Source organism: Arvicanthis niloticus, chromosome 12 (assembly GCF_011762505.2).
Source record: "Arvicanthis niloticus isolate mArvNil1 chromosome 12, mArvNil1.pat.X, whole genome shotgun sequence".
Lineage (NCBI taxonomy): Eukaryota > Metazoa > Chordata > Mammalia > Rodentia > Muridae > Arvicanthis > Arvicanthis niloticus.
In genome coordinates this window covers 16,003,405-16,030,070 of record NC_047669.1, presented here as the reverse complement: position 1 = coordinate 16,030,070, position 26,666 = coordinate 16,003,405, and the positions used below count along the sequence as shown (strand labels likewise).

Genomic DNA, 26,666 nt, shown 5'->3' with positions numbered 1-26,666 from the left:
AGCGTTTCATTTTTTCTTTATACTCAAGGACTTTTCATACCCACCATCAGTGTGGAGAAGTTTCATTTTTAGTCCATCTTTCCCCCTTGACTTTGTTTTTTTCATACACTAAAGATTATATAGAGGCAAATGTATTTCTCTTTTCCTTTATGGTTTCTGGTTTCCTATTCTATGTATCAGTTGTGTGGTGAAACTTATCCTGAGGATATACACAGATCCCAGATAGAGATCTCACAACAATCCAAACTATGGGTACCACCAAAGTCCAACTTGGTGAACCAGTGCATTCTGGGGTCACTTACAGGAATATGAGTGAAGGATCACTTACAGAAACAGATGTTACTCAATGACAGCAGCATCACCAAGTGTCACCCAAGTATGGGTGATAGCTCACAAAGCTGGGAACTTGGAGTACACTGCACAGACTGTAGGCAGCTCAGGAGGATGGAGCGTGTCCTTTCCAGGTGACTCAGTTGGTCTAAACCTTTTTTAGGCAGATCAGCTGGTTTCTGCTTTTTCCAGGCAGCCAATCTGGACTCAGAGTCTCTGTTGTAGCTCAACTTCTCTCTATCTGAGGGGAAACTCTTAGATTTTGTTGCTTATTGTGACAGGGAGAGGCCTAGTGAATCTGGGGTCAGTTTCAGGGACTTCCTGAAGCTATTTTGAGTTATTATTTTCATGCTAAGGACCTTCATTGCAAGATAGAATTTTAAAATCTTGGATGGCACTATTGCATAGCAATGTTTAAACTTAGATAATTTTAATTTTTCTGTATCTTAAACCTCTTATCCAAATTAAACATTTGCCACTGTACAGATGGTTTAGTAGTTGAGAGTACTGATCTTATAGAGGACCCAGGTTCAGTTCCCAGCACCTACATGATGCTTTTCACCCATTTATGACTCCAGTTCAGGAAATCTGGTGCCCTCTTCTGACCTCCAGGAGCGCCAGACACCCAAGTGGTGCATGTGTATACGTGTGGGCAAAACAGCTGTACATGTACACATTAAATAAATCTAAAAAATGTAATTAAAATTTATGTCTTCTTCTTTACAGTATCCCTAAATTACTTTGCCCAGAATAGTGGGTACCATGAGAAGGCAAGCTTAATACTGCAAAAGAGCCAAGAAGAATAGGAATTAGAAAACAGACACTAATCTCCTTAGCAGCTGGTATTTGTTTACCAAGCCCAACTGACCTAACTAGTAAGGCATCTTGCAAAGCCACACCAAGCGAGCATACTTCCTTCAATAACTTCTGTCCCCGAGGGAGCCCTCAACCATTAACACTGTTTACAACTTCATAGCTCACAATAGGTTCCCATAGCCATACTATACAGGCATTGGGCACAGCCTATGTGGAACGGGACACATGCAGTGGTATATCCTCCTTCTGACTGACACATCCACATCCAACCCCCAGCCAAGTGCTGCTCATTATTGCACTGAGCACACTTTCCAAAACTGACCCGTGGACTTTGAGAGAACAGGAAAATTGGATGGGGAGGGGGACTAGCAGGAATAAAGGAAGGAATAGCTAAATCTTTATGCTGAGTTCATTGTTTCTCTGAATTAAAGCTAAGAGGGTGACCTACCTGCCTGATTGCCCTGCCCCAAACCATGCTGCTTGATAAAAGCTTACCTCACTTGAGTTGTAGTCCTTTGCTAAGAAGTTAGGAGAGTGCATGTGAGGTAGAATTGCAAACCTTTGAGGTATATTTGCATGCAGTCTAGCTAGGCTCACCAGTGCATCTGCTAGCATGGTCCTGGGAGCATCCCTAGACACCCTCACCTCTGGCCCTGCCTTCAGTCACGACCCAGCAAGGCCCTGGGGTACATGAGTTAATGTCCTACTTCCACTTTCTCTGGAGAGAATCCAGCCACAGCAAACACAGATATCCAGCAACAGATGCGGAATAACAACAACATGCAAATGAGCTGAGGAAAGTGATCCTGGTCCCACTGAAGAGAGACGCTAGAAACCAGAGGGGGCCTGATGAAATTCAGGGAATGAGCTTTGCAACTATGGCAAGCATCACAGCACTTGCCTATTCCTGGCTGGCTGGTTGTCATAGAAACCCATGCTTATCGTTTCTGAGTACATTAGCTCAAAAAGAATGCTTATATTAGCCTACCCCTGTGTTCTTAGGAGATGTAGAATACTTCAGGTCTATGAAATACATTGTTGCTGGGGGCTTACTGTGTGACAGAGTCTGGGGACAAAGAGGAATGTATGACCCCGTTTCTACCCTGGGAATTGCCTGCCTCACAGGGGAGAAAGGACAAGAAGCTGTAATGGAAGTCACCAGTGCTCCAGCACAGGTGTGAAGGCAGGAGCAGAGCACTAGATTCCTCCTGGATCTGGTCCTTGTTGGAGGAGGTTGTATTTACACAGCGTTTCATGTGAACGATTAGAAAGAGCTTGCTAGTAGCAAACTGGGCTGAACATTCTAGGGAGTAGCCTGAGCAAAGGCATGGAAGCATGGCAGGCTCCCCAGAACGCTGAGTCTGATAAACAAATTTGGCTTCCCAGCATAATGAGGTTTGAGAATTACAGTCAAGCGCTGTTAACTCAGACTCTCTCGTCTTCCAAATGTGTTGATTAGTGTCCCCTTCAGCTGAAGTTATCCTGCCATTGACTCAATGAGTTTGCTGAGCAGAAAGTAAGTGAAAGACATTGAGAAGGAAAAGCACCTATGCAAAGGAGATGGAGCTACTTTAAGCATGAAAATGACGAAAGCACTGACCATGCGCTGAGTCAGGTAGATGTAGGTTTGATTAACACCTCAATGCCTAATAACTGCATGGTTGTAGCAAAGTATGCCAGCATTTTCTGCCCCAGCCTTTTGTCTTCTGTGTTTCTATGTGTGTGTGTGTATATATATATATATATATATATATATATATATATATATATATATTGTATATGTATATATGTATTTTTTTCCCCAAGTGTCTACCACAGTCGTGGTTAGTCTGTAGTAGCTGTTTGATATTATAAGTGGTTATAAACATAATCATTCGAGTTTTTTATGTTATCTTATGGATTTCCTCAGTGAAACCTTACAGGCTTGTGATAAGTCCCTAGCACGTTAAACAAATCGGCAGAATGACACTTTAAATCTTGAAGGTAACTTCAGATATATCTAGGTTGTTAGCTATTTGCCAAGAATTAGTTATTATTCTATTTACCAAAGAAGCTATAGCTTCTCCGATGACATTTCACATACCCTGTCCATGGCTGGCTACTGGGGCAAGTCAGGCCTCCACATCAAGGATTTTGATTGGAATCAGGATCCTTAACACAGGAACTTGGCTGACTCTGTCAGTTGCCTGTGGTGTAAATGCCTGCTCTGGTGGTCAGGACCCAGGGAGTCATCTTACAGCGATGAATATGTAGCTAAGGGTACCTTGGTTTCTTCCACTCTCTTGACCCAAACTGGGAAGTTTAGTTTTGCACGTGGAAGTGAATAGAATACCATTCTTTTCTTTGTATAAATATTAATATTGAATTCATTATGTTCTCTCTGGGTAAAGTCACACACCTGTGCGCAATGCCTATGAGTCTGGGAAAATTTATACCACTCAAAGTCACTAAGAGAACCGATCAAAGTAATTTAACCTGTAAAAGGAAAAAAAAAAGTGTTCTGTTTGGCTTAGTTTAAGCTGAATTTGAAGAGCAACAGCAGTAATTCAACTTGCTTCTACTTAGAGGTGTCCAGTTCTCTGATACCCATTGGAAGGGAGCTGTACCTCTCCCAGCTGCCCACCTGATTCACAGTTACTCGTGTGGTCCCACCTCACACCCCCTCCTCACCACATCAGTATGGGGAGTGTGTGGATGTAATCCCCTCTTGTCTCTGTCTTCCTGGCCCAGTGTTGTCCTAGGAGTTGCTGTCTCCTCACTAGAGTCTCCTCTATCTTTTACAGACTTATCTCAGTGAGGCTTTCTGGTTGTTCTTTCACCCTAGATTTCCCAGCAGCTTCTCCCTGAGTGATTGCTAACACTCGTGTGCTCTCAGCGTAGTGCTATTGCACAGAGGGCTTTGTAAGAATTAGCTGAAAACTTAAAATACCTCCTCCAAAGGCATATGCTACCATATCCCCTTTTGGATGAGCAAAAGGGGCCTGACTGACTGTCTCATTCATACTAACACCAAATCTAGAACATGATTCCTGCCTGTTTACAGGGGCTGCTCTTCCCAGGAGACAATGATTACAGAACCTGGTTTGCTTTTTTACCTTTGGTTATTTTACCTATGTTCTGGACTCTGGAGTTCTGTATCAGTTTTTTTGGATTTATTTATTTATTTATTTATTTATTTATTTATTTTTGAGTAAAGTTGTATCAAATAAACAGAGAAAATTGCTACTAAAATCATGTCAGAAGGGTACAGGTAGTAGCAGGAAAGTTGATGTATCTGTCAAAAGCCAAAGTAGAAGCTGAATGTAGTGGAACACATATCTGTAACCATAGCAGTTGAAGGCTGAGGAAGACAGATTGTTTTGAGTTTGAAGCCAGCCTGGGTTACATAGTGAGTACCAGGCTAGCCTGGGTTACATAGCAAGACTCTGCCTCAAAGATCAAAGACAGAAGATCAACTGGCAGCTCAGTCATTTATTTGCCCAGGAAATTTGGCTGTGGCAGCAGACTTAAAGTTTACTGTACTTCAATCAGATGGTTGGCAGGATCCAGGCTATCTGTTGGTAAATTCGATCAGGTGGTTGGCAGGATATGAGCTATCTGTTGGTAAAGCCTTGCCTTTCTCTTGGCAGCAATCAGTTAAGCTGCACAAGCTCGTGGAGGATCACAACAAAGTTCAGGTCACCATTACAGTAAGAGACAAAGGTAGGTGGCTTGTTACACTGTCTCCCTACCCACTGTTTCACAGCATACTACTAGTCGTAGAGTTGTCATTATCAAAGGCAAAACTTCTCTCTGACTGAACACAGGACTAACCGGATAATGAGACCAGTTGAGGCCATTTAACTCATAAAACTGAAGGAAGCTAAGACTCCAGATACCCCGGGTCTGGCTTGCCTCACCCTCTTCCGATCTTTGGTTACATTAGCATCCTCTTAGAGTTCAGCTTCAAATTTTCTCTGCTCCTACATATTTTACACACTTGGACGTTAATGTACAAACTAAAGACTCCTTTATGACTTTTCAATTAGTAATGTCCCAAAGACCCTGCACCAAACATTCTAAGCTGTCATCTGGAACTTAGGCTTGAATGGAGCTTTTCCATGCTCACTGGACTCTTGGGATTTGCTCTGAGTTTCTTCTGGCCACACTTTTGTGTAAGGAACAACAAACGAACTGCCATGAGAGCAGCTAACAATCTCTGGACAGTTCACATGTAGTCTTTTAAAGTGCTCACAGGGTTCCAGTGCTCAGACAGAGCACACAGCAGCCAGAGGGAGCCTCCCTCTTGATCGATGCTATAAAATTTTACTTTGCACAGAGCCTGTTGCATATCAAGTTTCAAACAGGAACTCGTTGCTCCTCATCCTTTGTAGGCCCCAGGAAACAATTCCCTAATTGTAATTCCCTTGTAATTTTTCAGTTGAGTGAAAAGGGGCCTGTGGCAGGTGAACAGGTAGGGTAGGTCTTGCCCAACTAGAAAATAAGCAGATAAGAGTTCTTAGTTATTTTAATCCTTAAGGGAAAACAAGAAAAGGCCGAGACAGTCATGGAACTTTTTGCTGTTACATAGGTCTACAGGAGCTGGAGTCCCGCCTCCTGGTTCCGGGAGATATTCTCATTCTTCCAGGGAAAATTTCATTGCCCTGTGATGCTGTCTTGATTGATGGGAGTTGTGTGGTGAATGAAGGAATGCTCACAGGTAGGTCGTTTTAACCCAGCATCCTCTTCCTTACCCAGTAGGCCAAGCAAATCAGATCAACTATCTCTATCTGGCTGGGCCTAAGCCCTTCCCTAGGAAAAGAAGTAGCTAAGAGAAATCCACTCTGCCTTTTTAGTCAAAGAAAGACACAGAACACACAAGCAGACAGCACTGGTTAACAATAGGTTTAAGGGAAGACAAAACACCCCAGAAGAAATGTTTACTATCTCATGGGATTTCTTGCTGAATGGTTGTGTGATGGAGTGAGCAGAACAAGGCTTGAGCAGGTGAAGAGGTGGAAACCCAGTATCTTCATACATCTGAGACCAGTGCTATCTGTACTCAAAGATAACACAGCCTAAGAAACCATAAGGTGTCAAACAGAGGTGAGGAGAGATGTGCATAGCTGTGTGCTCTATGGGAGGGAAGGACACACTGGAAAGTTTGAGGGATCCTTAACACAGGGGACAGTGTGCTGCTCTGTTTTTCAGAGCAGACTCTGTTGATCTCACATCACAGTTCAGGTGGCTCCGGCATTCACCTATAGTGTTTAAAGTCTTCCTGTAATTGTAGAACCAGGAAGATGTTATTTATACAATTGCCCTTTAGTTAAGGAAAAAAAAATGTGTAGAAGAATACATTTTAATGAGATAGACTATTCAGAAACATGAGCCTGAAAGCTATTTGTCCTTTGTGCTGACCAATTATTAAACTTTCCTGTTTCCAAATGGTACAAAGACACGAAGAAAGAAGTGCACACAGACCTTGAACATGACCCGAGTGAAGCAGAAATCCATTGTCTGCTCCTAAATTGTTCAACACAAGCAGATCTTTCACTTACAAATGGGTTTACCTAATGCAAAAATTAAGAAAAAATGTAGTAAGCCTAAATATGTTTGGTGTAACTGCAAACTGTCTCCTTTAATGTGTTGAAGTCTAGTGATGGTGGTGATGTGGGTTTGCACATACATGAACTGTTGCCATGGGACCCAATGTGTAAACCTCAAGCTATAAAAGCCATTGGCTGGCATCTGCCCCATGTGTCCCCACAGCTTGAGTGTGCTGGTACTGTGCTTCTCTCACTGGGCAACAGAGAGCATGACATGGGGACGTCAGAGTCAGGAAAGGCAGGAAGGCTTGGGCGCATCTGCCTCTTTCCTTTCACGATGTACAAGATTTGCCTTGAGTCTCAGGACAAGCCGGAATGGTCCACAGAATTAAAAGTGATGTAAACTGTCTGTGGATGGCAGTGGGGCTTTCTTATATTTGCTAGCAGCGGCATCCATATATCCTGAGTGCCAAAAATAAACGATCCATTTTAGAGTCAGACCCAGTGAAACAAAAAAATATATACATGAAAATAACTGTATGTTTCTTATTAGTTTCTTCAAAAACACATACATCCCAACATGCACTAAAATATTTTATTTCATAATGGTATGGACCCCACTAGTACACATACTGTGAAAAGAATCCAGGCAGAACCACCATAATGTTAGAATCAGATCCCTGGCTGAAATACTGTCAATGTTAGGGTATAAGTCCACAAATGAAACTCAGATGCTTCTATTTTCCATTTGCAAGCTAGTTTTTGCAGACATAGACATCTTATCTATGTAAAAACAGTATGTATATAAACATCCCACTATCCCTACAGTAACATCATTTATATCTCACTTCATTATCAAATATCAAACAACTTAGGCTAGGAGCTGTTAAAATACTGACTTAGAAATGAAGGAACAGCTGAACATAGACCAGGGCGGCTCAGTGATCGGTGATGGAGTCAGAACTGGAGGTGGCATTTGCTCCCAAACACAGTGTCACTTGAATATAGAAGATGAGTCTAATCTGGGAAAACTGTTGTCACCATTTTGGCCCCAGAACCCCTTCTTCACTCTGTGCAACTGTCTCCTCCCACAACACCCGCTCACTGGCTGTACTATCTTTTCAACTGTCACTGCTACACGAGAAGCATTCCTTTTGGTGTTTGTTTGGATGCAGCTCAGTGAAGCCATCAGTTACTCTTGGGTCCATTCAACACTCAAGCCCTACATGACATTAGGATGGGGTGGGGTAGAGCCAGGTCGTCTTGTGGTTTTAGTCTCCCTGGTGTCTCTGAGACTGTCTGGAGCCTGTCACCTGGTTTCCATTGTGTTATTGAGTATTCTCAGAGCCTGCTAAGGTGCAGGTCCTTTTTCTTGGAGACACGTGGTATATGAGTCTCCTTTGAAGCCTCTTCCCCTTTTTCAGCACTGCTAATTTGGATGAAAATGCAGAATAGAGATGTCATGGAGAAAAGAAACATTGTTTTTTTGGTTTTTTTTTTTAAACTGTCCGGAAGTCCGTAGAATCCATGATTACAAATGATATTAAGAGGTTTAGTTTCTAACTTACCTGTCTTTTGGGCTGTCTTTCCTGAGGCAATGGCCTCCTTCAAGGACCTTGCTTCCCCCTAGAGGGAGGAGGCCAGACACAAAAGGGCACAGGAGAGAGGAGAGAGGAGCGGAGCCCACGAATATTTACCATTTTCTTCGTTCTAGTGTGTGCTGTTTTATAGCGACATTTTGCACATGGCTTCATTTACTCTGCAGTCTTTTCGAGGTGGGTGAATGTGAGATAATTTGAGAGGAGAGATAATTTGGCAATAAGCTCACAGAATCAGAGTAGTGCCCCTGAGATCCGAGTGCATTTGTTCGGCTGTTCGTGCCCTGATCTCACCAGTTTATTAGCAGAAAAATCTACCGGGGACACCGCAGTGAAGGAGGCCAAGAAGGTTTCTGGAGCAAATGGAATACACTAAAGTCATAAATGACACATATTCTGAACAACTGCTTCATAAGGAAACCACCCAAGCCAAGGCATTGCTTCCCCAGGATCTATGCCTCTGGCCGCAGCCTTTACCTTTTCTTAGGAATGCTTATGGGAGAGATGGTGGCAGTTTTCCTCCCTCTACTCATGAAGGAACTGACTGATTAGAACTTCAGGGCAGACGCAGTGATTTGAGATGAATGCACAGGATTTTCCTCTGCAGTCTTTCTGAATTGATATTCTGCCATACAACCTTGTAAGTGATGGGTAGATCAGAACTGTCTCTCCTCTTTCTTTCATTTTCCCCTCTCTTCTTCTCATCCCTTCTTTCTCTTGCTTGTTTAGCTGTTTACTTGATACATGTTTTGAAATGCCTGTTGTGTATCAGGCACTGTGCTAGCTGGGATCAGCCAGACACAGGAAAACTGTGCCACCTCTGGCAGATCATTTTCTCTCAAATGGTCCCAGCGATGCAATAAACAAGAACATGGCATTTCAGGCACTGTCAGCATGAAGTGGCATCCAGCTCCATGGGGACATGGGAGAATCTCTATTTGACAGACGCCGAAGTCTTAAGGTCCCTGGCACCCACTCTGTAATAGAGAGCACACAATGAAACTACTTCCTTCTGACACGTACTCCCATCTCCTCTCATACTAAGTTTTTTTTTTTTTTAGGTGAACCCATCTCTTTTTGGACTCTCCAAAAAGGCCCACATGGTGATTCTTAAGAATATGTGAATAGTGTTAATTCTGTGTAAATTTATCTGCCTGAGCAGTATCTTGATGTGACTTTATATGATCAGCACCTCTCTGACTCCAATGTCACCAGGGTATACAAAAGGAAACTAGTTACTATTATCATATTAGACAAAGCCATATTCTGGATTAATTTGTCTTGTCACAAAGTAATCTGTACCTATTATAGGGGCTGGCTTCAAAGATAATGTGACAGAATTATTTAGAGGCTTGCCAAAAGGTTCTATCTCTTCTAGAGAGTAATTTAGGATGCAATTGGTAAATCTACACAGTGGATAGACATCATGACTGTTTTAAAGAAAGTGGAGTAAGGACAGTTCCCAGCTTAAAGGATTTACTGAAGAATATTTGGGGCTGCAATAAACAATGCTACAGCTTCTTAAACCTTGCTTTGTAAACACAATCCATGCTAGGAAACTGGCTTTGAAAGAACAGTAATAGAATAAACTAAGTATTTGTTTTTATTTAGCTCAGACATACATTTAGCAGAGAACACATATTTGGACCGTTTATGTGTCATAGAGTAAAGTGAGGAGTATAAAAGTTTCTATATTGCAACATTCTTGCCCTCAGTTATTTCCTAGAGACATAATAAAGAAATGTAACTATAATCAATATAATGTTATTTCTAAATTGGAAAAATGGCATATTATTTTGCTAATTGGACACAACAGAAGACTGATGGAATTTTACGTTTGTTCTAGGATGTTTTAAATCTGGGAACTAGGAAGTGTTATGGACTATATTAATTAATTAGTTAGTTAATTAAGGTCTGTGAAATATTACCCTTTGAACTTCTATCTTGTTTCCTTTGTGCCTTCAATATTTTGTCCTCCAGAATATTGAGAAGGGGACAGAGACTGTAGCAGCCAAGACTAGGAAGCGTTGATGGGTTGACTCAGGGATTGGTAAGGGTCTTGCTCAGCTGAAGCTTATTAGTGATTAGCATGGGAAGCCATTGGAACTCTTGTGGGTTTGGAAAATCTAGCAAAAGAGTCTAGGGTTTGTTTTGTAATGGCAAGGGGAAAGAAATATTTTTCATAGAACACGGGATAATGGTGTCCTCTATAGTTTTACATCAACTTGACACTTGCTAAAGTCAACAGAGAGGAGGGACCTTTTATTAAGAAAATGTTTCCAAAATGTTGGGTTAAAGGAAAGTCTATAGATCATTTTCTTAATTTGTGATTGATGTGGGAAGGCCCAGATCATTGTGGGTGGGGCCATCCCTGGACTGGTGGTCCTGTGTTCTATAAGAAAGCAGGTAGAGGGATGAAGAGATGGCTCAGCAGTTAAGAGCACTGACTGCTCTTCCAGGGGTCCTGAGTTCAATTCCCAGCAACCACATAGTGTCTCTGTATCTGTAATGAGATCTGATGCCCTCTTCTGGTGTGTCTGAAGATAGTGACGTGTACCCATTACATTAAATAAATAAATAAATAAATAAATAAATAAATATTTAAGAAGGCAGGCTAAGCAAGCCAGTAAGCACCACCCCTCCATAGCTTCTCCATCAGCTCTTGCCTCCATTTTGCTGATCGGCTTGAGTTCCTGTTCTGACTTCCTTCAATGATGGACTATAAAAGTATAAGCCAAACAAACACTTTCCTTCCCAAGTTGCTTTTTGGTCATGGTATTTCATCATAGCAATTGGAACTCTCACTAGCACGAATGGAATGGTGGCTTTGTTAGGAGTCACCTGGAAAATGTGTATAAGGGCTATGACTGAAGACAGGGCTTTTGTCTTCTGTTTATCATTACATTCCCAGCACCCAGCACTTTCTGGCACAGAGTAAGCACTTTAAGGTGTTTTCGGAATAAACAGGAACATGTGTGGATGCTTAGATAAAGGATCAAATGAAAGGCAAATTGAAATAAGCAAGTACATGTTTACAGCCTCTGGAACAGTGCTAGGTTATGGGTACTTGGAAAATGGTTAGGTGATACCTTAACTGCTCATTAAGTTATGACATCACAGCACACATTGCACATATAGGAGTGATAAGAAGAGTTGAAGAAATACTTAAACTAGAATCATTTCATGAGTCACAAGCATCCCGGGCCAGTCATTTGACTCGTGGGATGGGTACTCAAAAGGGTTTGCTTATGGTTATATAGTTTCTTGAAACTGGCCCCTCACCCATTCTGAATGACTACTGGAGTTTACACAGATTCAATAAAATGCAACCTTCTTTAGGAGAAAGTATACCTGTCACAAAGACACCATTGCCCCAAACGGAGAACACCATGCCCTGGAAATCCCACAGTTTGGAGGACTACCGGAAACATGTGCTCTTCTGTGGAACAGAAGTGATTCAGGTCAAGCCATCTGGTCAAGGACCTGTTAGAGCCGTTGTGCTGCAGACAGGTAAGCGGATCCAACTTTTGTAAACAGCTCATGTGCTGGAGGTAGGAAGAATTGGAGGTGGGCAATTTTGTTTAGGATTTTGGAGTTTGCTATATTCTGGGAATAGCAGCCATACTCTTTCCTAACGTAAGTGGTTCTAAGTTGCCATCACTTAAAATTGAACATTCATTGTTAAACTCTTATATGTGGTGAGTGACATGCAGCGATGTTGGGAATTTCACCAAAGGCTTATGGCTGGTTTTCCCTCAGTGTTTCCTTGCAAAGCAACGTCAGCTGCAACAACCAGGAAAGATCCTTTTTCATCTCCAAAGTTTGCTAGCTGGATACCACCACCTGGCTGCTCTGCAGACACTTCAGGGTCAAAGGTCTAGACATGAACTCATGGTGTTGCCTCTCTGTGAACAGCACCACCATCCAGCCCAGCTGTTAGCATCATCTCTAGTACTTCTCTTTCTCCCAGAACAAACAGACATGAAATGTCAAGAACACCCCTGTAACCTGCTGAGTCATAGTCCCTTGCCTTCACTGTCATGGTTGTATTTATGCAGGCTTCATTTCCCGTCTACACTATCATACCAGACACATCTTTTGACTGTTTCCTTTCAGTTTTTGCTTTAATCTCTCTCTAAACTGCTACTCAGTCTGTCACCACAGACACATTTTCTTAGCCCAGTTTGCAGTTGTAGTACATTCATATCATGCTCAGAATGTTTTCATGACTGCATTCATTTTCATTTTTCATATGACATCCCATGACCAAGGCTTCGCCTGGCTGGTCCAGGCTGTGTTTGTTTGTGCTGCTACACAAATCCATAGACAAAAAAAATGCACATTGCTTTCTTCCCACTTTGATAATAATGGGCTAAACATCTGAAATTGTAAGCCAGCCCTAATTAAATGTTTGCTTTTATAAAAGTTGCTTTGGTCATGGTATCTCTTCACAGCAATGAAAACCTAAGACACAAGTTGGTACCAGGTACTGTTGTATTGCTGTGAGAGGCATGAGCATGTTTTTGTTTGAGGAATGGGAATGTGGGAACTTTGAATTTGAAAAGCTTTAAGTGAGGCTTAATATTCTAGTAGAAATATGGAAAACTTTGGGGGTGGGGTTGTCTCAAGAGGTTTTAGAAGAGAAGAGTTTTAGTATGTTACCTAACATAATTCTTGTGATATTTGGGTGAAGAATGTAGCTGCTTTTTGCCCTTGTCTGAAGAGTTTGCCTGAGGCTAAGGAGAAGAGATTTAGTTTAATTGCATTAACAAAAGAAATATCAAAATTGTCTAGCATAGACTCTATGGTATGGGTCACTCTTATGAAGAGCGTTTTGATCAAGCTTGCTAACTTAGAAAGGAATAATACAAAATGTATGGCTTAAGGATTAAAAGGGCACCAGGAAGTGGAATAGAGCTAAATCCTGTTTAAGGATATTAAGTAGCAATAAGGGAGTGGTGACCTGGGGCAAGGTCCCACCCAGCTAAGCTTATTGTGTATGTGTTTGCAGTTGAACAAGGGATAGTTATGACATGCTTATTGTTTTATTCACATATAAGGAGATATCATTGTGTATCAAATTGATAAGAGATAGATTGTGATGGTCCTTCTTGGTTGTCAACTTGATTATATCTGGAATGAATTACAATCTAGAACTTACAAAGGTCTTGTGAAAAGAAATGAAAGAAAAGCTTAGGCACAGGCATGGTGGTACATGCTTTTAACCTCAGGAGACAGAGGAAAACAAATCTCTGAGTTCAAGGCTAACCTGGTACAGAGCAAGTTTCAGGTAAAGAAAAGTTTAAGTCCAGACATGGTGGTACATGACTTTAATTCTAGCACTCAGGAAATAGAGACATGCAGAACTCTGAGTTCAAGATGAATCTTCAGAGTAAGTTCTATGACAGCCAAACTTAGGTAGTGAAGGAAACCATTGAAGGTAGAAAGCTGATGAAACTGTAATTTGACAAAGGGACATGTTCCAGCCCCCAAAAGTAGCAGAACTTGGCAGCTTTGGCCACATGGTTCTGGCTTTAGAATCAAGGATGGAATTTCCTCTGAGACTAAGGAAAACTGCTGAGGCCAGGTGTCTAACAGGAGTATCCCTACATGGAGGTACAGAAAGGCCATTGTTTAAGTCGGCTAACATTGTACCTTGTGATGGATGGCAATCAAACTTGGTAATGTGTAAGAGTCATTCAGGTAGAACTTGTTTTGAAATCATGAAGGGGTCATGGAGAGCTGCTTAGTCTTGGCACTGTGAGAAGTCAGGAGATGCCATTGGGGAAAGTATAAACTCAGTGTCAGCTGAAGGCCCAAAAATGAAGGAGTCATATGAAGAAGTTGAGGCTGGGCATGATGAAGAGAGCCTATGAGAGGCTATTGGTGAAAGTACAGCCCAGTTGCAGCAGAAGACCCCATCATTTTGGAGGTGCCAGTATCATGGGATGACCACCAAGAATAGCAGCAACAGAAGCCATGTTCCAGAAGCAGTGAAGGTGAAGCCTGGATTGCCTTGGAGACCTCCAGAGGTTAGAGATGCCAGAGCTGTGGGATACCTGTTAAGGAAAGCTGCTAACAGGGAGTAGAACCGGCCCAGGAGAAAAACCCATATTTGCAGTCAACAAAGCTGCGAGGAGTTAGAAGTCAGACATGGAGATACAGAGTTTGGAGTTTGCACAGACGGGTCTGGTCTTGTTTTGGGTCAGTATTTCTTCACTCAGATGGTTTGGAATGGTAATGTATTTCCTGTGATGTTCGAAGTATGTGATCTGCTTTTTTATTTTGATTTTATAGAGAATTACAGTTAGGAGATTGGATAAATCTTTGAACTGTGACTATTTAAACATTGCTGAGACTGTGATAGACTATGGGGACTTTTGAAGTTGGACTAAATGCATTGTGCATTATGTTATGGATGTAAGCTTATGTGGACTAGGGAGTGGAATGTGGTGGTTTAAATATACTTGGCCGGAGGGAAGTGACACTATTGGGAGGTGTGGCCTTGTTGAAGTAGGTGTGGCCTTATTGGAGTAGGTGTGGCCTTGTTGGATGAAGTGTGTCACTGTGGTGGTGGGCTTTGAGGTCTCCTAGAACTCAAGTTCTGCCCAGTGTGGAACAGTCTCCTCTTGGCTGCCTTCAGATCAGGATGTAGAACTCTTGGCTTCTCTAGGACTATGTCCTTCTGCATGCTGCCTTACATCCTGCCATGATAATAACGGACTAAACCTCTGAAACTGTAAGCCACCTATGATTAAATATTTTCTTTTACAAAATTTTCCTTGGTCTTTTTACAGCAATAAAACCCTAACTACGGCAGTATTTTTACTTTATCAAGAAACTGAGTTAAGAGCTCATGCCTTTCAGTGAGCACTTCCAAGGTGTTTACATGGCAACTTAGAGAAAACTATGTTTCTAATTCTCTAAAGGCCAGAAAATCATGTTTGAGAAAATCATGTATCCAGCAAGAAATAAGGCAGAGGCACACTTTATACTTAAAAACAAAAAACTGACTAATATTCAAAGTGTAGAACTGCTAGTCATTTTAGCCAGTACGTCAAACAGAAATGAGAATTTACTAAATGCTATGTAAGATAATGAATTAATGTTTGTTTATTTAAGAAAAGTTATGATATGAGACATATGGATGTACTTACAGTAACTCATAGTTAACTATATAGAGTGCTGATAAATGCTAAATGACCAAGTATTGCAGGGAATAAATTACTTTTGGTTCAAATGTGGACATGGAATTAATGAAACACTTTTTGATGAGGTGGCAGTTGACATCAAGCCTGATAGGGTGAGAAAGAGTTTATCCTAGCATATGAAAGCTAGAGAGATCGGAACAAAATATAAAGTGCAAGGGTCTGCTGGAACCAGTGAATACTGAAGACAGTCTGTCAAGACAGTCTTTCAATACTATGCTTAGAATTTTGACCTGGAAGTCCTTGGAGTTTGAAGAAGACATGATTAGAAGCCTGTGCATATATATTTTAAATACATCACTTGCCTATTGCCTTCTGCTTCTTTAAACTTTCAGTTCTTTTGTAACTTGTATCTGTTTTCAACGCATACCTGCTTTCCCAAAGTATTCTCTTGGCATCCCATTTTCTCTGGTCACAGTCTACAGCTGGCAAGTCCACTTTTGTAGCTTTGTAGATGAGCGAATGGTTGTACTGTGGGGAGCACTGAAGCATTGTCTTTAATGACAAGAGGAATTAAATGGTGTTGAGTGAACGCCACTGATTGCTCTCTGTGAGTTTTGATAAGGAAGGCAAATGCACTGTCGGGTCAGAATAATGCTATTTCCATCTCAGACACTAATGGCATAGATACTCTAAGACTTCCGTGGTTCTGAAAGAAGCCGAGACGCTCTCCTTCTGTGTTTATCTTCCTAGGTTATAATACAGCAAAAGGGGACTTAGTGAGATCCATTCTGTACCCCCGACCACTGAACTTCAAACTGTATAATGATGCCTTCAAGTTCATGGTGTTCCTGGCCTGCATCGGTGTTGTGGGATTTTTCTATGCCCTAGGTGTCTATATGTACCATGAAGTAAGTACTGCGAGTAAGTCTTGTCAATCATAGTTTCTCAAGAGCTTGACCTAACTCCAGAGGGTTAGATAACATTGACTGTATATTCAATAATTCTGTCATTCAGTGCTGTCCAAAGGAACTGTCTTAGATAGTAGAAATATTCTATGCCTATATCTCCAGCATAAAAAGACTTGGCTGGAAATACAGCTAGAGTGCTGGTACAGTGGTTGCCTAGAATGTACAAGGCTCTGGGTTTCATTCCCATAAGTATATCCTCTCTCTCTCTCTCTCTCTCTCTCTCTCTCTCACACACACACACACACACACACACACACACACACACATATTGGCACATATAATTATAACACTTAGACACATGTAATAAATGAATTTTCAATTTACATTTATGTTAGATAGCAGAGCTATGAAAAGCTGTCCAGAGTGCCGGGGAGATGGATTAATAGTTAAGAGCTTGTTCCTGCAGAGGATCAGGATCTGGTCTGGTTCCTATCTCCAAACTGAGTGGCTTACAACTACTGTAACTTCAGATCCAGGATATCCAGTGCCCTCTATGTGGAATTTGCACACCTGCACATGTGTGTGTGTACTCCCTCCCCCCCCCCAACACAGTTCATTGGCTGCTTCGCCATTTGATTTGTAATGTGGGGTTCCTCCAATCCTGAAATGGACAATATTCAAGCCCAAAGAGCTTTATAGAAAATCCACGTTTTTCAACACCCAGTGAATCAGGAGAGAAAAATTTGTCAGTTAGGTCAGAGGGCAGGATGGCACACTGATCTAAATGGTTAGTACACAGATATATGTAAGTGTCATCTAGAACTGGTGAGCAGCTAAGGAAGAAGCCTGGCAGAGTAGGAGGAGGTCAGAATGAAGGAACTGTGCCATATCTAATTTTAATATTTCCCATATTTTTAAAAGGAGTATTCCAAGTAACTCTCAAACATGACATAAGTGTCTTGCTTATGCTCTCTGTTTGCTGTCTGAAGCAGAATTAAGCATTTACTCTTACTTTCCAGAGCTGAGGCCTGGTGGCATTTCTACTTTTCTGTAAGCAACAGGGTACCAAGTTCATGTGGGCGCTTCTCTTCACTGGTAGTCAGGGAGGGAGAGGCTGTTGTTTGTAGCCTTTGAGGGTCTTTCTGGCCCTAGGAGTCTGTTCTGCTGTGTATTCCTGTGACCTCCAAGCCATGCTTGGGTCCTACCTATGGACTGGTCAAGAAGAAGAGAAGATTATAAATAAAGCATGAGTATGAAGCTGGGCATCGTCCAGACGGGTAGTACCAGTGAATGCTGGGTATTTGTGAATATGCATTGACCAGGATATTGTTGGATGATGACATAATCCCAAAATTTCTAGTCAATGTTCATGGTAGAATCTAATCTCTGAACAATCATTTCAAACTGCCATAAGGCTGCAGGGAGGTAGCCCTGAAGAGTCCAGTGCATTTGTCACTAGTAGAATGGAATTTGTAAAGAACTAGGCAGAATGTCAAGGCCGTTGGGTCCAGAATGTCATGCAGTGTGACAGTCTGACCTGGAGAGCAGAAGTACCTATCAGATTAGCAAAGTAAGCCTTGGCACAGCCTGGGAGTGAAGGTTTCCTGGACAGAGCTCAACCTGCTGTCCACACCACGGCTAGAAGTTGGATCTCAGAATTTGTGGGTCAGAACCTTTGGCCCTGTGGCAGCCACTGTTTGCATTGGTCCAGGATCAGACAAGTCTGAGTCTACAGGATGTAAACTCATCGTGTGAGTATCTGGAGAAAGTAGAGAAAGCATCGGTTGTGAGAAACAGGTAAATAATGTATCCGGTGTAGACACATGTCTGCCACAGGAAAAGATCTTATCTCAGTATTGGCTTATCCAGCTACTGAGATACACATTGGAATGTTGTGATCTTGGCAACCTTGGTTTCTGTGTCTGTCAGGTCATTATTCTGTCCATCTATGTACTAAGCATGGCTCTGCCCCAGACAGTGAGCTGATCTTTGGACTTTCAGACAAACAAGGATTCAAAGCTGTTACATAGCTCATGTGCTCCAGACATTTGCAGGTTTGTGAGGCAGAGAGATTTAAAAACTAATGTCAAGTTTTGGAGTGAACTATTATGACCTAAGACCTGCCTGTGTGAGCCCTTAGGAGTTCACATGGTGTGTGGAAATATGATGAACAAAGGAGAGATGGGTATTCATGAGGGGAACTGAGTCAAAGAAGGCCAGAGTGATTTGGAACAGGGTTGAAAAGGTCTTTGTTGTACAATAGGTACAATATATGTAGGTTTTAGGGATAGCCCAGGGACCACCAGACCCCACCAAGAAAGTCAATTCACCAGGAATACTATAAAGCAAGGTCTAGGGTTTTCAAGTGTTATAGGAGGCTGCTGGGAGAAAGCAGGCAGCTGGAGAAAGGGTGACAACTTGCTCTTCTGGGCTAACCCATGTGCATCCTTTCCCATCTCCAGGTTCCTCCGAGAGAAACTGCAACCATGGCTCTGATCCTCCTCACTGCTACGGTCCCTCCTGTGCTTCCAGCTGCACTGACCATAGGCAATGTGTATGCCCAGAAGAGGTTGAAGAAGAAGAAGATTTTCTGCATCTCCCCACAGAGAATCAACATGTGCGGCCAGATCAACCTCGTGTGCTTCGACAAAGTGGGTTCCAAACTTACCAGGTTGGGGGTTGATGGTTTTGATGTATGGCACAGCTAGGAAGGACCTCAGAGAGTGGCTTTCCTACCATTCCCACCATACAGCTGAGAACCTGAGGCCGGAGGCAGTCACAGGTGGTATGAGGTCACAGTCTAGAAAGCAAACTTGTTGTCTCAGAGGGTGGCAATCTTATCGAGATTTCCTTTGCCTGCTACAATTTAATACTTTCTGGGCCCGGGGTTATGTTTTGAAACAGTCTCTTGCACCAATAATCTTTTCAAGCAAAAACTTGGGGGGGGGGGGAACTTCCATGTCTTAGAGGTGCTGTGTGGAACTTACATGAGCAGTCCCATTCACAAAATGACAAAGATGGAGTGAACAATAGCCAATATTGACATTGCTGCCACCACTCTTTCTCCTCTTCTTCCAGAGGTCAGGGATTCGGGCTAAGGAACTACTATACCTGTACTCTGGAGAGATGGCAGAGGGACAGTATGTGCTGGCGGGGGATGCCTGCTGTTGTCAGGGAGTACAAGATTCCCACCACTCTCCTATGAGAACAAGGAATGAATCCAGCATCAAGTCCCCCTCCCATACCTCCCATGGCCTCAGATTGGACAGGCTGTAGTACAGTGGGCTTGGCTGATCATTCCCTGTTTCAGTTCATTTATTCCCAGCAAACTCTCTCTGCAGGCCAATGTTGTACACAGTGCTTGTAGAGCCTTATGACTGGCGATTCCTAGCTTTGAAGAGGTTCAGCATCTAGCCGAGGATGCAGGCAATATGAGAGTCAGACAACTGTCCTACTGGGAGATGTGTGCTTGGTGAGGGTGTGAGCAAGCGTCAGCAGGTGCTTACCTGTTACCGGTTGGAGGCCACCTCTGAGCTTCAGAATACAGCATGGCCCAGATTCAGAGCCGACCAGGTCAAAGCACAAGAACGGAAAAAGACACTTCAACATCTCATAGTCAGAAGGCTACAGAGTAAGGTTTGATGCTGGACTAGCCAGTGAGATGAAGCTGGAGAGCTGATGTGGCAAGCTAAGCAGGGGCTTGTATCTTGAAGGAGAGCATGAGGCTGTAAAATATATACTACGAGTAAAATTTTTATAGAATTCTTTTGTTGTTCTTTTTATGGGAACTTGATGAAGAGACTGTTAGTTTCTTGTCATTATGGCCGAACACTTAAAAGCATCATGATAAGGGAGAAGAGATTTGCTTTGCCTCAAGGACATGGCCAGGAGGGTAGGGGTTGTTCACACACAGCTGGAACATGACATGAAGCAGGGAGCTAGACTGATAGTGGAGGCAGACTGTAACCTTCAAGATCTATGCACAAAGGTTCTGCAACCTTCCAAAATAGTGCCCCCAAACATTCAAACACATGAGCCTATAGGGGAGGGTTAACATTCAAATCATAGCAGAAGGGGTCAGGGAGAGATAGAGAGGGACCAGGCTATCTGTGGACAACTGAAAAGACTGTCTTAAGTTCCTACTCCGGGAGAGCTGAGGAGAAGCTGCATGAGACCTGGCCCTGCTATCCCAGGGGAAAGCATCTTGTCTCTAAGGTTATTCCCCACCCCCTCTCCCTCCAAGGTGCTCATTCTCCAGTAGACAGGAGTTGGAGTGTTAACTGAGCAACAGTCTGACTTTAGCCTCACGGTCAGACTTTAGCTCCTCACCCGTTTTCTCTTCTTACACACCCAAGAGCCTCAAAAGTGTCTTGACTACAGGAAGATGATTTAAAAAACATGTCCCTTACATAAACTGTGTCTCTCCCCCCCTCCCCCCCAGAGGTTGTTATTTTACTTCCAATGTAATACTTTTCTCTGTGTCCTCATGTTATCTACTGGTAAATGGCCCAAGGGGCTGCCTGTCCACCCGCTTGGCCAAATCCCATAAAGTGTGGCAGCATGTAGCTAGAACACCTGATGGAGCATGGCAAAATGAGGTCGCTAACGCTGATAGAACTGTCTATTACTATTTCAGTAAAAAGCTTAGACTATAATTATCTTTAAGTTCCTTTTCCTAGCTTGACACTATAGAACTTTATCAACACAACGTTGCACTAGAACACACTGGCACACTGGGCTTCTGATTGTATTTGTTTCTATATGCACCTCCCCCCTTTCATCTGTAAGACAGATTCTCTACTCAATTCAGTCTGAGCTTGGGCATGAACATTATGATAAAGGCTTTTCCTTTGCAGTTCTATTTTCATTAGATTAGAATTTCAATTAAAATTTCATTTTCTCTCTATCTGAGGTTATTTTTGTCATGTGAGGTTATTTTTAAAATAGAGAGGTAACACGGTCTCATTTCCCTTGCCCTGTTGTCAAATCTCTCTACGTTCATGTTCAAAACATGGATGCTTAAAAGCATAACCTCTCAACAAAAACATCTCAGTTTGAATTAAGCTGCTAATTCTTTCTGAAATGAAACGGCCCAAGGGGATTTGGGCGGTTGAACATGCAGGCAGGTTGGTGCCTTAGAGAAAGAGGGGGAAAATGCAGCAAATTGCTCCTTTACAAAAATCGCCCTTGAGGAATGGTTCCTCTGAGCCTGCTGCCTCTCTTTGGGAACTAAAGGAACTCAAGAAAGGGGTATTCTTTAGGTCTTTTAATTTGGAGAGCCACCGTGGGCTTTATCTTCTCACATGCCTAGCAGAACTCACCAACATCCTTGCTGGTGGAGGAAGGTTGCCTGGCCCTTGGTTCAGTCTTCCAGCCTGTGGACCACTGTCTCCTCGTGGAGTATAATTTGTCTGATTCTCTCCTGTTTTGCTCAGTTGTCAGGAATAGAGCCTTGTAAGCCAATGTCTGTAAACCGCCATGTTGATATGACATGTTGTGATGACAGATGATGCCATCCAATAGGAAGCTAGGAAACCCAGTGGTTTATATGTCGATGGCTTTAAAGAGTGTGCTCAGGAGCTGCTAGTGTCTGTACTTAAGAGTCTCCTGTCTGCCCAACCTGTTCTGGAACAGCAGCTGACACTTTGCTTACTCTGTGCAAGTGCAACCTGGTTAGCCTAAGGCTGCCAGACCACAGAAACATGCGGCTAATGAATACCTGGGACATGAACATAGTATAACAGGCTCGGTTTTATTTGCATTCTGGGTTACATTAACTGACAAATACTTGATACAGAGTATCAAATGGCCATTTTCCTCTGGATCTGACAATGAAATTCACTCACAGGCATTAATCAATATTTATTATTAGCACTTCATTTCTGTCTGTGGGCTGAAAAATTCTTTATCAACATTTCATTATGATCCGAATGGTTACTATATTGGTCATAGTTTTAGAAAATTATGTTGAGTCAAAAGGAAAAGGGTGGACTAGCTGGTCTTGGAAAGAGGGAGGGGAAACCCCAAATTCCGTTTTGAAAAGACAGCAGGTGGCCACTGCAGAGTCACCTGTGAGGTGGCCCTTGCTGAATTTCCACTTATAGAGCCTCTCAGTGATAACAACAGTAGACAGGACAATAAGCAGATTCAAACAAAGCTCTTGCACAGTGTCCTGTAGAAACTGGAACCTCCCGGGGATCCTGCGCTAAGTGCAGATGCTTATAAACAAGGTTTTGAATGACTGGCTATGCTGTCGTTTCTTGGAAGCTTGCATTTTGTTTAAATCATGACATCAAAGCTTTAACTATTCTGCTTAAGAAATCAATTACGACCTTTTTATTCAGACAGGAACTCTGACAGAAGATGGACTGGACCTCTGGGGGACTGTCCCCACTGCTGGCAACTGGTAGGACCCTAAGATGGGGGGTCTGGTGGTAGGTTCCTGTGGTGACATTCAAATCCACCCTTGCCAAGCTTGAGGAATAAGATTCGCACTGGCTCCCAGTTATTTTAACTCATTGAATTAGATGGGCCCCGAGTCAGACAAAGAAAGTAGCTCTGTAAATTCAATGTGAAAATAAATGGGAGAGAATGAGGGAGATGGGTAATGAGCCCAATGAGTAAGACAGAGGATCAAGACATGCATGCAGGACCATGCTTGATTACAGATCACAGGGTTTCCTGGGTGGCTGGGCAGACAGTTGTGTTCAGAGACCCAGAGAAGGGCTCCATTGGCTCTCTGTGGAGTTCCCAGTCTAATGGGATGAAGATGTGTGAATGGACTCACCTTCAATGGGTAACACAGGCCATGGAAATTATGACTATGAAGACAGGAAAACCAGAATGGACACAGAACAATAAAATTTCTGGATGTATCATACAACTTTGATATTTTTATGACACATGATGATTGAAGATAGAAAGTCATTTTGAATTTTAACACATACACGATGACTCTTTGAAAAATGATAGCATATGAGGTAGATCTTAAAGCACATCCAGGAATAAATTTTATAAACCTGGACTAAAGGCTGTCATGGTAAAACAAAGAAGCTAACCATATAGATACATACCCTAGAGTATAGCAGGAGAGGGGAGGGAGTGTGATCCTAGCTTTTTTTCCTGTGGGGCTGAGGCTATGTGCCTTTGTGCCTTCTAAATGGTGATGACCTCCAGTCTTCAGCGTTGATTACCCTACTTGGGCTGCAGACGGTGGCTGAGGCAGTTGAAGAATCAGATAAATAGGCAGGGTTCACCAAGCTAGTGATGGGGGTTAACGACAGCCTGAGCACAGCACGATGTTTCAGAAGATGGCCCTGGCTGAGCACAGGGAACAGCTTGATTTCTTGCTCTATTCATGGTCCTGCCTGTTCAGATGTACTGATTAGGTCTTTGTCTAGAGGAGCAGGGTGCCTATGACCCAGGACAATGAAGGAGGAAGATGGTCATGCTTCCCACTCCCATCTTCCTTCCTTGCCCCTAGCACACTGGTGCTGTTGAGGGGTAGAATCAACTAAACATAATCACTGTTCAGCTTAAAAATAGGAGGAGACAGAGGCGAATAATTCCAAGTAAATATTGTCAATGAGGAAAAGAAGCTTCAGTGGCAGGATATGTGGACTAGAAAGAAGTTTCTGGAAACAGCGGTAGACTCCAAGGAACTGAGTAATGAAAATCAGTTCAAAGCCTCTGCTTGCTTTCAGTTGCTTGGATCATGAAGCAAACTTCTTACTTCCCCAGTTACCTCATGAATCCAGAGATATCTCTTGCTTAGCATATGTGACTGTTCAGAGAGCTCCGTGGGCTTACACGCAACACCACAAATGCCCATGCGATTAGATCCAAGCTCCTTGAAATTTGGTTTTTGATTGACCAGTGGTAGTTTATATCAAAGGGGAAATCCATATCCAACTCAAAGAAGGGTTATGTAAACATTACTATGCAGGTAGAATGCTATAGCTGAAAATTAGCAATTCCAAGTGAGCAGAGGACTATGAGTGGAAAAATCCCTGAACAAGTAGAGTCAAAGCAACAAGCTTAGTCTGGCTCTCAAATCTGGGCACAAAAGATATTGATAGAACCAGCAGCTATATGATGAGATGAAGCTAGGTTCGGTGTGATGCCTTTCACCCACGGAATCTGTATGCAGCTCCAGGTACATAGGTACAGAGAATAAGTATACAGACCAAACACTTATTGATAATGAATTATCAATTTATTTTAAACCCATGCCTTATATGACAGTAGAAAACTATTAAAAGTCTTTGTTTTCTATTATCAAACCATCATGTTCTGTAGCTGAAAGTTTTGTACAAAGTATAGTGCAAACCCTGCAGTTTATAATGTAACAGTAGTCTATGTTCTGAGCCAATGTGTTTGGGGGCATTATTCTTTGATTCTGACAGATGTACTGGTCTTCACTGTACAAGCTGTATTCAGAACCAAAGCTGTGCTGGTCTGCACTGTATTCTGTATTCAGAACCAAGGCTACAGTGAAGTCATGGGAGGCAGCATGGGTTAGCACTGCATTTGATTTTGAACTAGTTTGTGGTTGTTAACATTCAGAAACATTTTACTGTTGCCATAATTTTTGTAGCCCCCATGTTCATTCAGTCGGTCCCATATGGGCTGTGCCCAGATTTTAAGAAGCAGTAGTATAGACTATGGAAATGTCACTGAAGAGGTTAGAGGTTACAGGTTAGAGGTTAGTGGTCAGAACTTAAAGATTAGAGTCAACTAGCCAGGGTGCTGCCTTGGTAAGATTTATGAGGCAGGGCATGCAAATGACTTTACTGAAGACTTTAACATTATCTTTTTAATCAGTTTCCAGGCAGTCCACAGCTTTGCCTCCGGTGAGCCTGTACCCTGGGGCCCACTGTGTGCAGCCATGACCAGCTGCCACTCCCTGATTCTTCTCGATGGGACCATCCAAGGAGACCCTTTGGACCTCAAAATGTTTGAAGGAACTGGTTGGGTAAGGTGATGGTTATATCCATTAAACAAGTGAAGAAACCTTTATTGGCTGAACTGGATCCTTCTGAATTCAGTTACAAATCTAGAAAATGGTTACGCTTTATTATTAATCATTGTTATAAATGAATAATCATTATAAAGATATATAGTTTTCTAATTTTTATCAATATAGATTCATCATACAAAGTGATGTGATTTATAATGATAATTTAGTCAACATAATGTAGTCCCATGTATGTCAGAAAACATGCGATACTTGGCTTTCTGAGCTTGGCTTATTCATTTAACGTGGTCTCCTGTTTCACTCGATTTTCATTCCAAATGATGTAATTTTATTTTTATGGATGAATAAGGCTCCACTGTGTAAGTATGGCAGTTTTCTTATCCATTTCCTGCTGGACACTTGGGCTGATTCTCTATCTTTGCTGTTGTAGGCTGTGACATAGTAAACAGGATCATATAGTTTTATTTTTTTCCAGAAACTTTGGTCATAATTTTCATAGAGCTGGATGATCTGAGTTGCTACCAACAGAATGTAAAGGCTCCTTTTTCTCTGAATCCCTCTCAGATTGCTGTGGTGTGCTCTCCCAATTACAGCTCTCTTCATTCTGTTAGTTCATGGATGGCAGAAACTTTAATGTCATGTTGTTCCATTTGTTATAATAGATTCTTGCTATTGCCTGAGCTGTTGGAATCCTTTTTCCAAAATCACCATCATTAATCTTTGTCTTGATGTATTTACCCCTAGTAATTCTAAAATTTCAGGTCACATTAAATCTTGATGCATTTGAATCAATATTTTCACCAGATAGGCGATAGGAATCTAGTGTATTTTTTACATGTTCAAATTCAGGTTCAAAGCACCATTAGTTGAAAAGGTGTTTTTTTCCCCAGTATATGTGTATGTATATGTTATTATCACACATAACACACATACATACGCCATACATCATGACAGCATACACACATGTATACTAAATTCATTGGATGTGGATGTTATCATTGTGTCTATCTATTCTTGGTCTACATTCTGTTTGTGTTAGCAGCATGCAGCCTTTGTATCATGGATCTATAGTATAATTTGAAATCAGCTGCTGTGACACTCTAACATTGATTTCTGCTTGGACTGTTTTGGTCTCGGTGCGTCTTATGTGCTTCCAAATAAATTTTAATATTGTACATTTTCTAGTTCTGTGAAGAACAGCTTGGAATCTTTATGGGGATCAAAGTAAATCTTAGTCTTTTGGTAATTGTGGCAATTCTATACTATGGATTCTGCAATCGTGAACGTAGGAGACCTATCCATCTTTTAGTGTCTTTTTCAATGTGTTCAATGATGCTTAAAAGTTTTATTGTAAAGGA

The 26,666-nt window shown here is 42.1% G+C and overlaps 1 protein-coding gene across 4 annotated transcripts in view; it reads left to right on the top strand.

The window, feature by feature from the left end:
- The window catches only part of Atp13a5 (ATPase 13A5), a 130,435-nt gene that overhangs the window by 38,021 nt on the left and 65,748 nt on the right, over positions 1-26,666 (top strand). For 3 of the 4 annotated variants that reach the window (XM_076942759.1, XM_076942758.1, XM_076942760.1), the window contains 8 exons: positions 4,776-4,848; positions 5,717-5,845; positions 9,334-9,375; positions 11,612-11,782; positions 16,174-16,331; positions 18,794-18,982; positions 22,676-22,737; positions 25,155-25,305. In XM_076942759.1, the coding sequence (XP_076798874.1) occupies positions 4,776-4,848; positions 5,717-5,845; positions 9,334-9,375; positions 11,612-11,782; positions 16,174-16,331; positions 18,794-18,982; positions 22,676-22,737; positions 25,155-25,305 (975 nt within the window). The remainder of the gene's footprint in view (positions 1-4,775; positions 4,849-5,716; positions 5,846-9,333; positions 9,376-11,611; positions 11,783-16,173; positions 16,332-18,793; positions 18,983-22,675; positions 22,738-25,154; positions 25,306-26,666) is intronic. The other variant, XM_034515275.2, reaches the window with a different exon arrangement.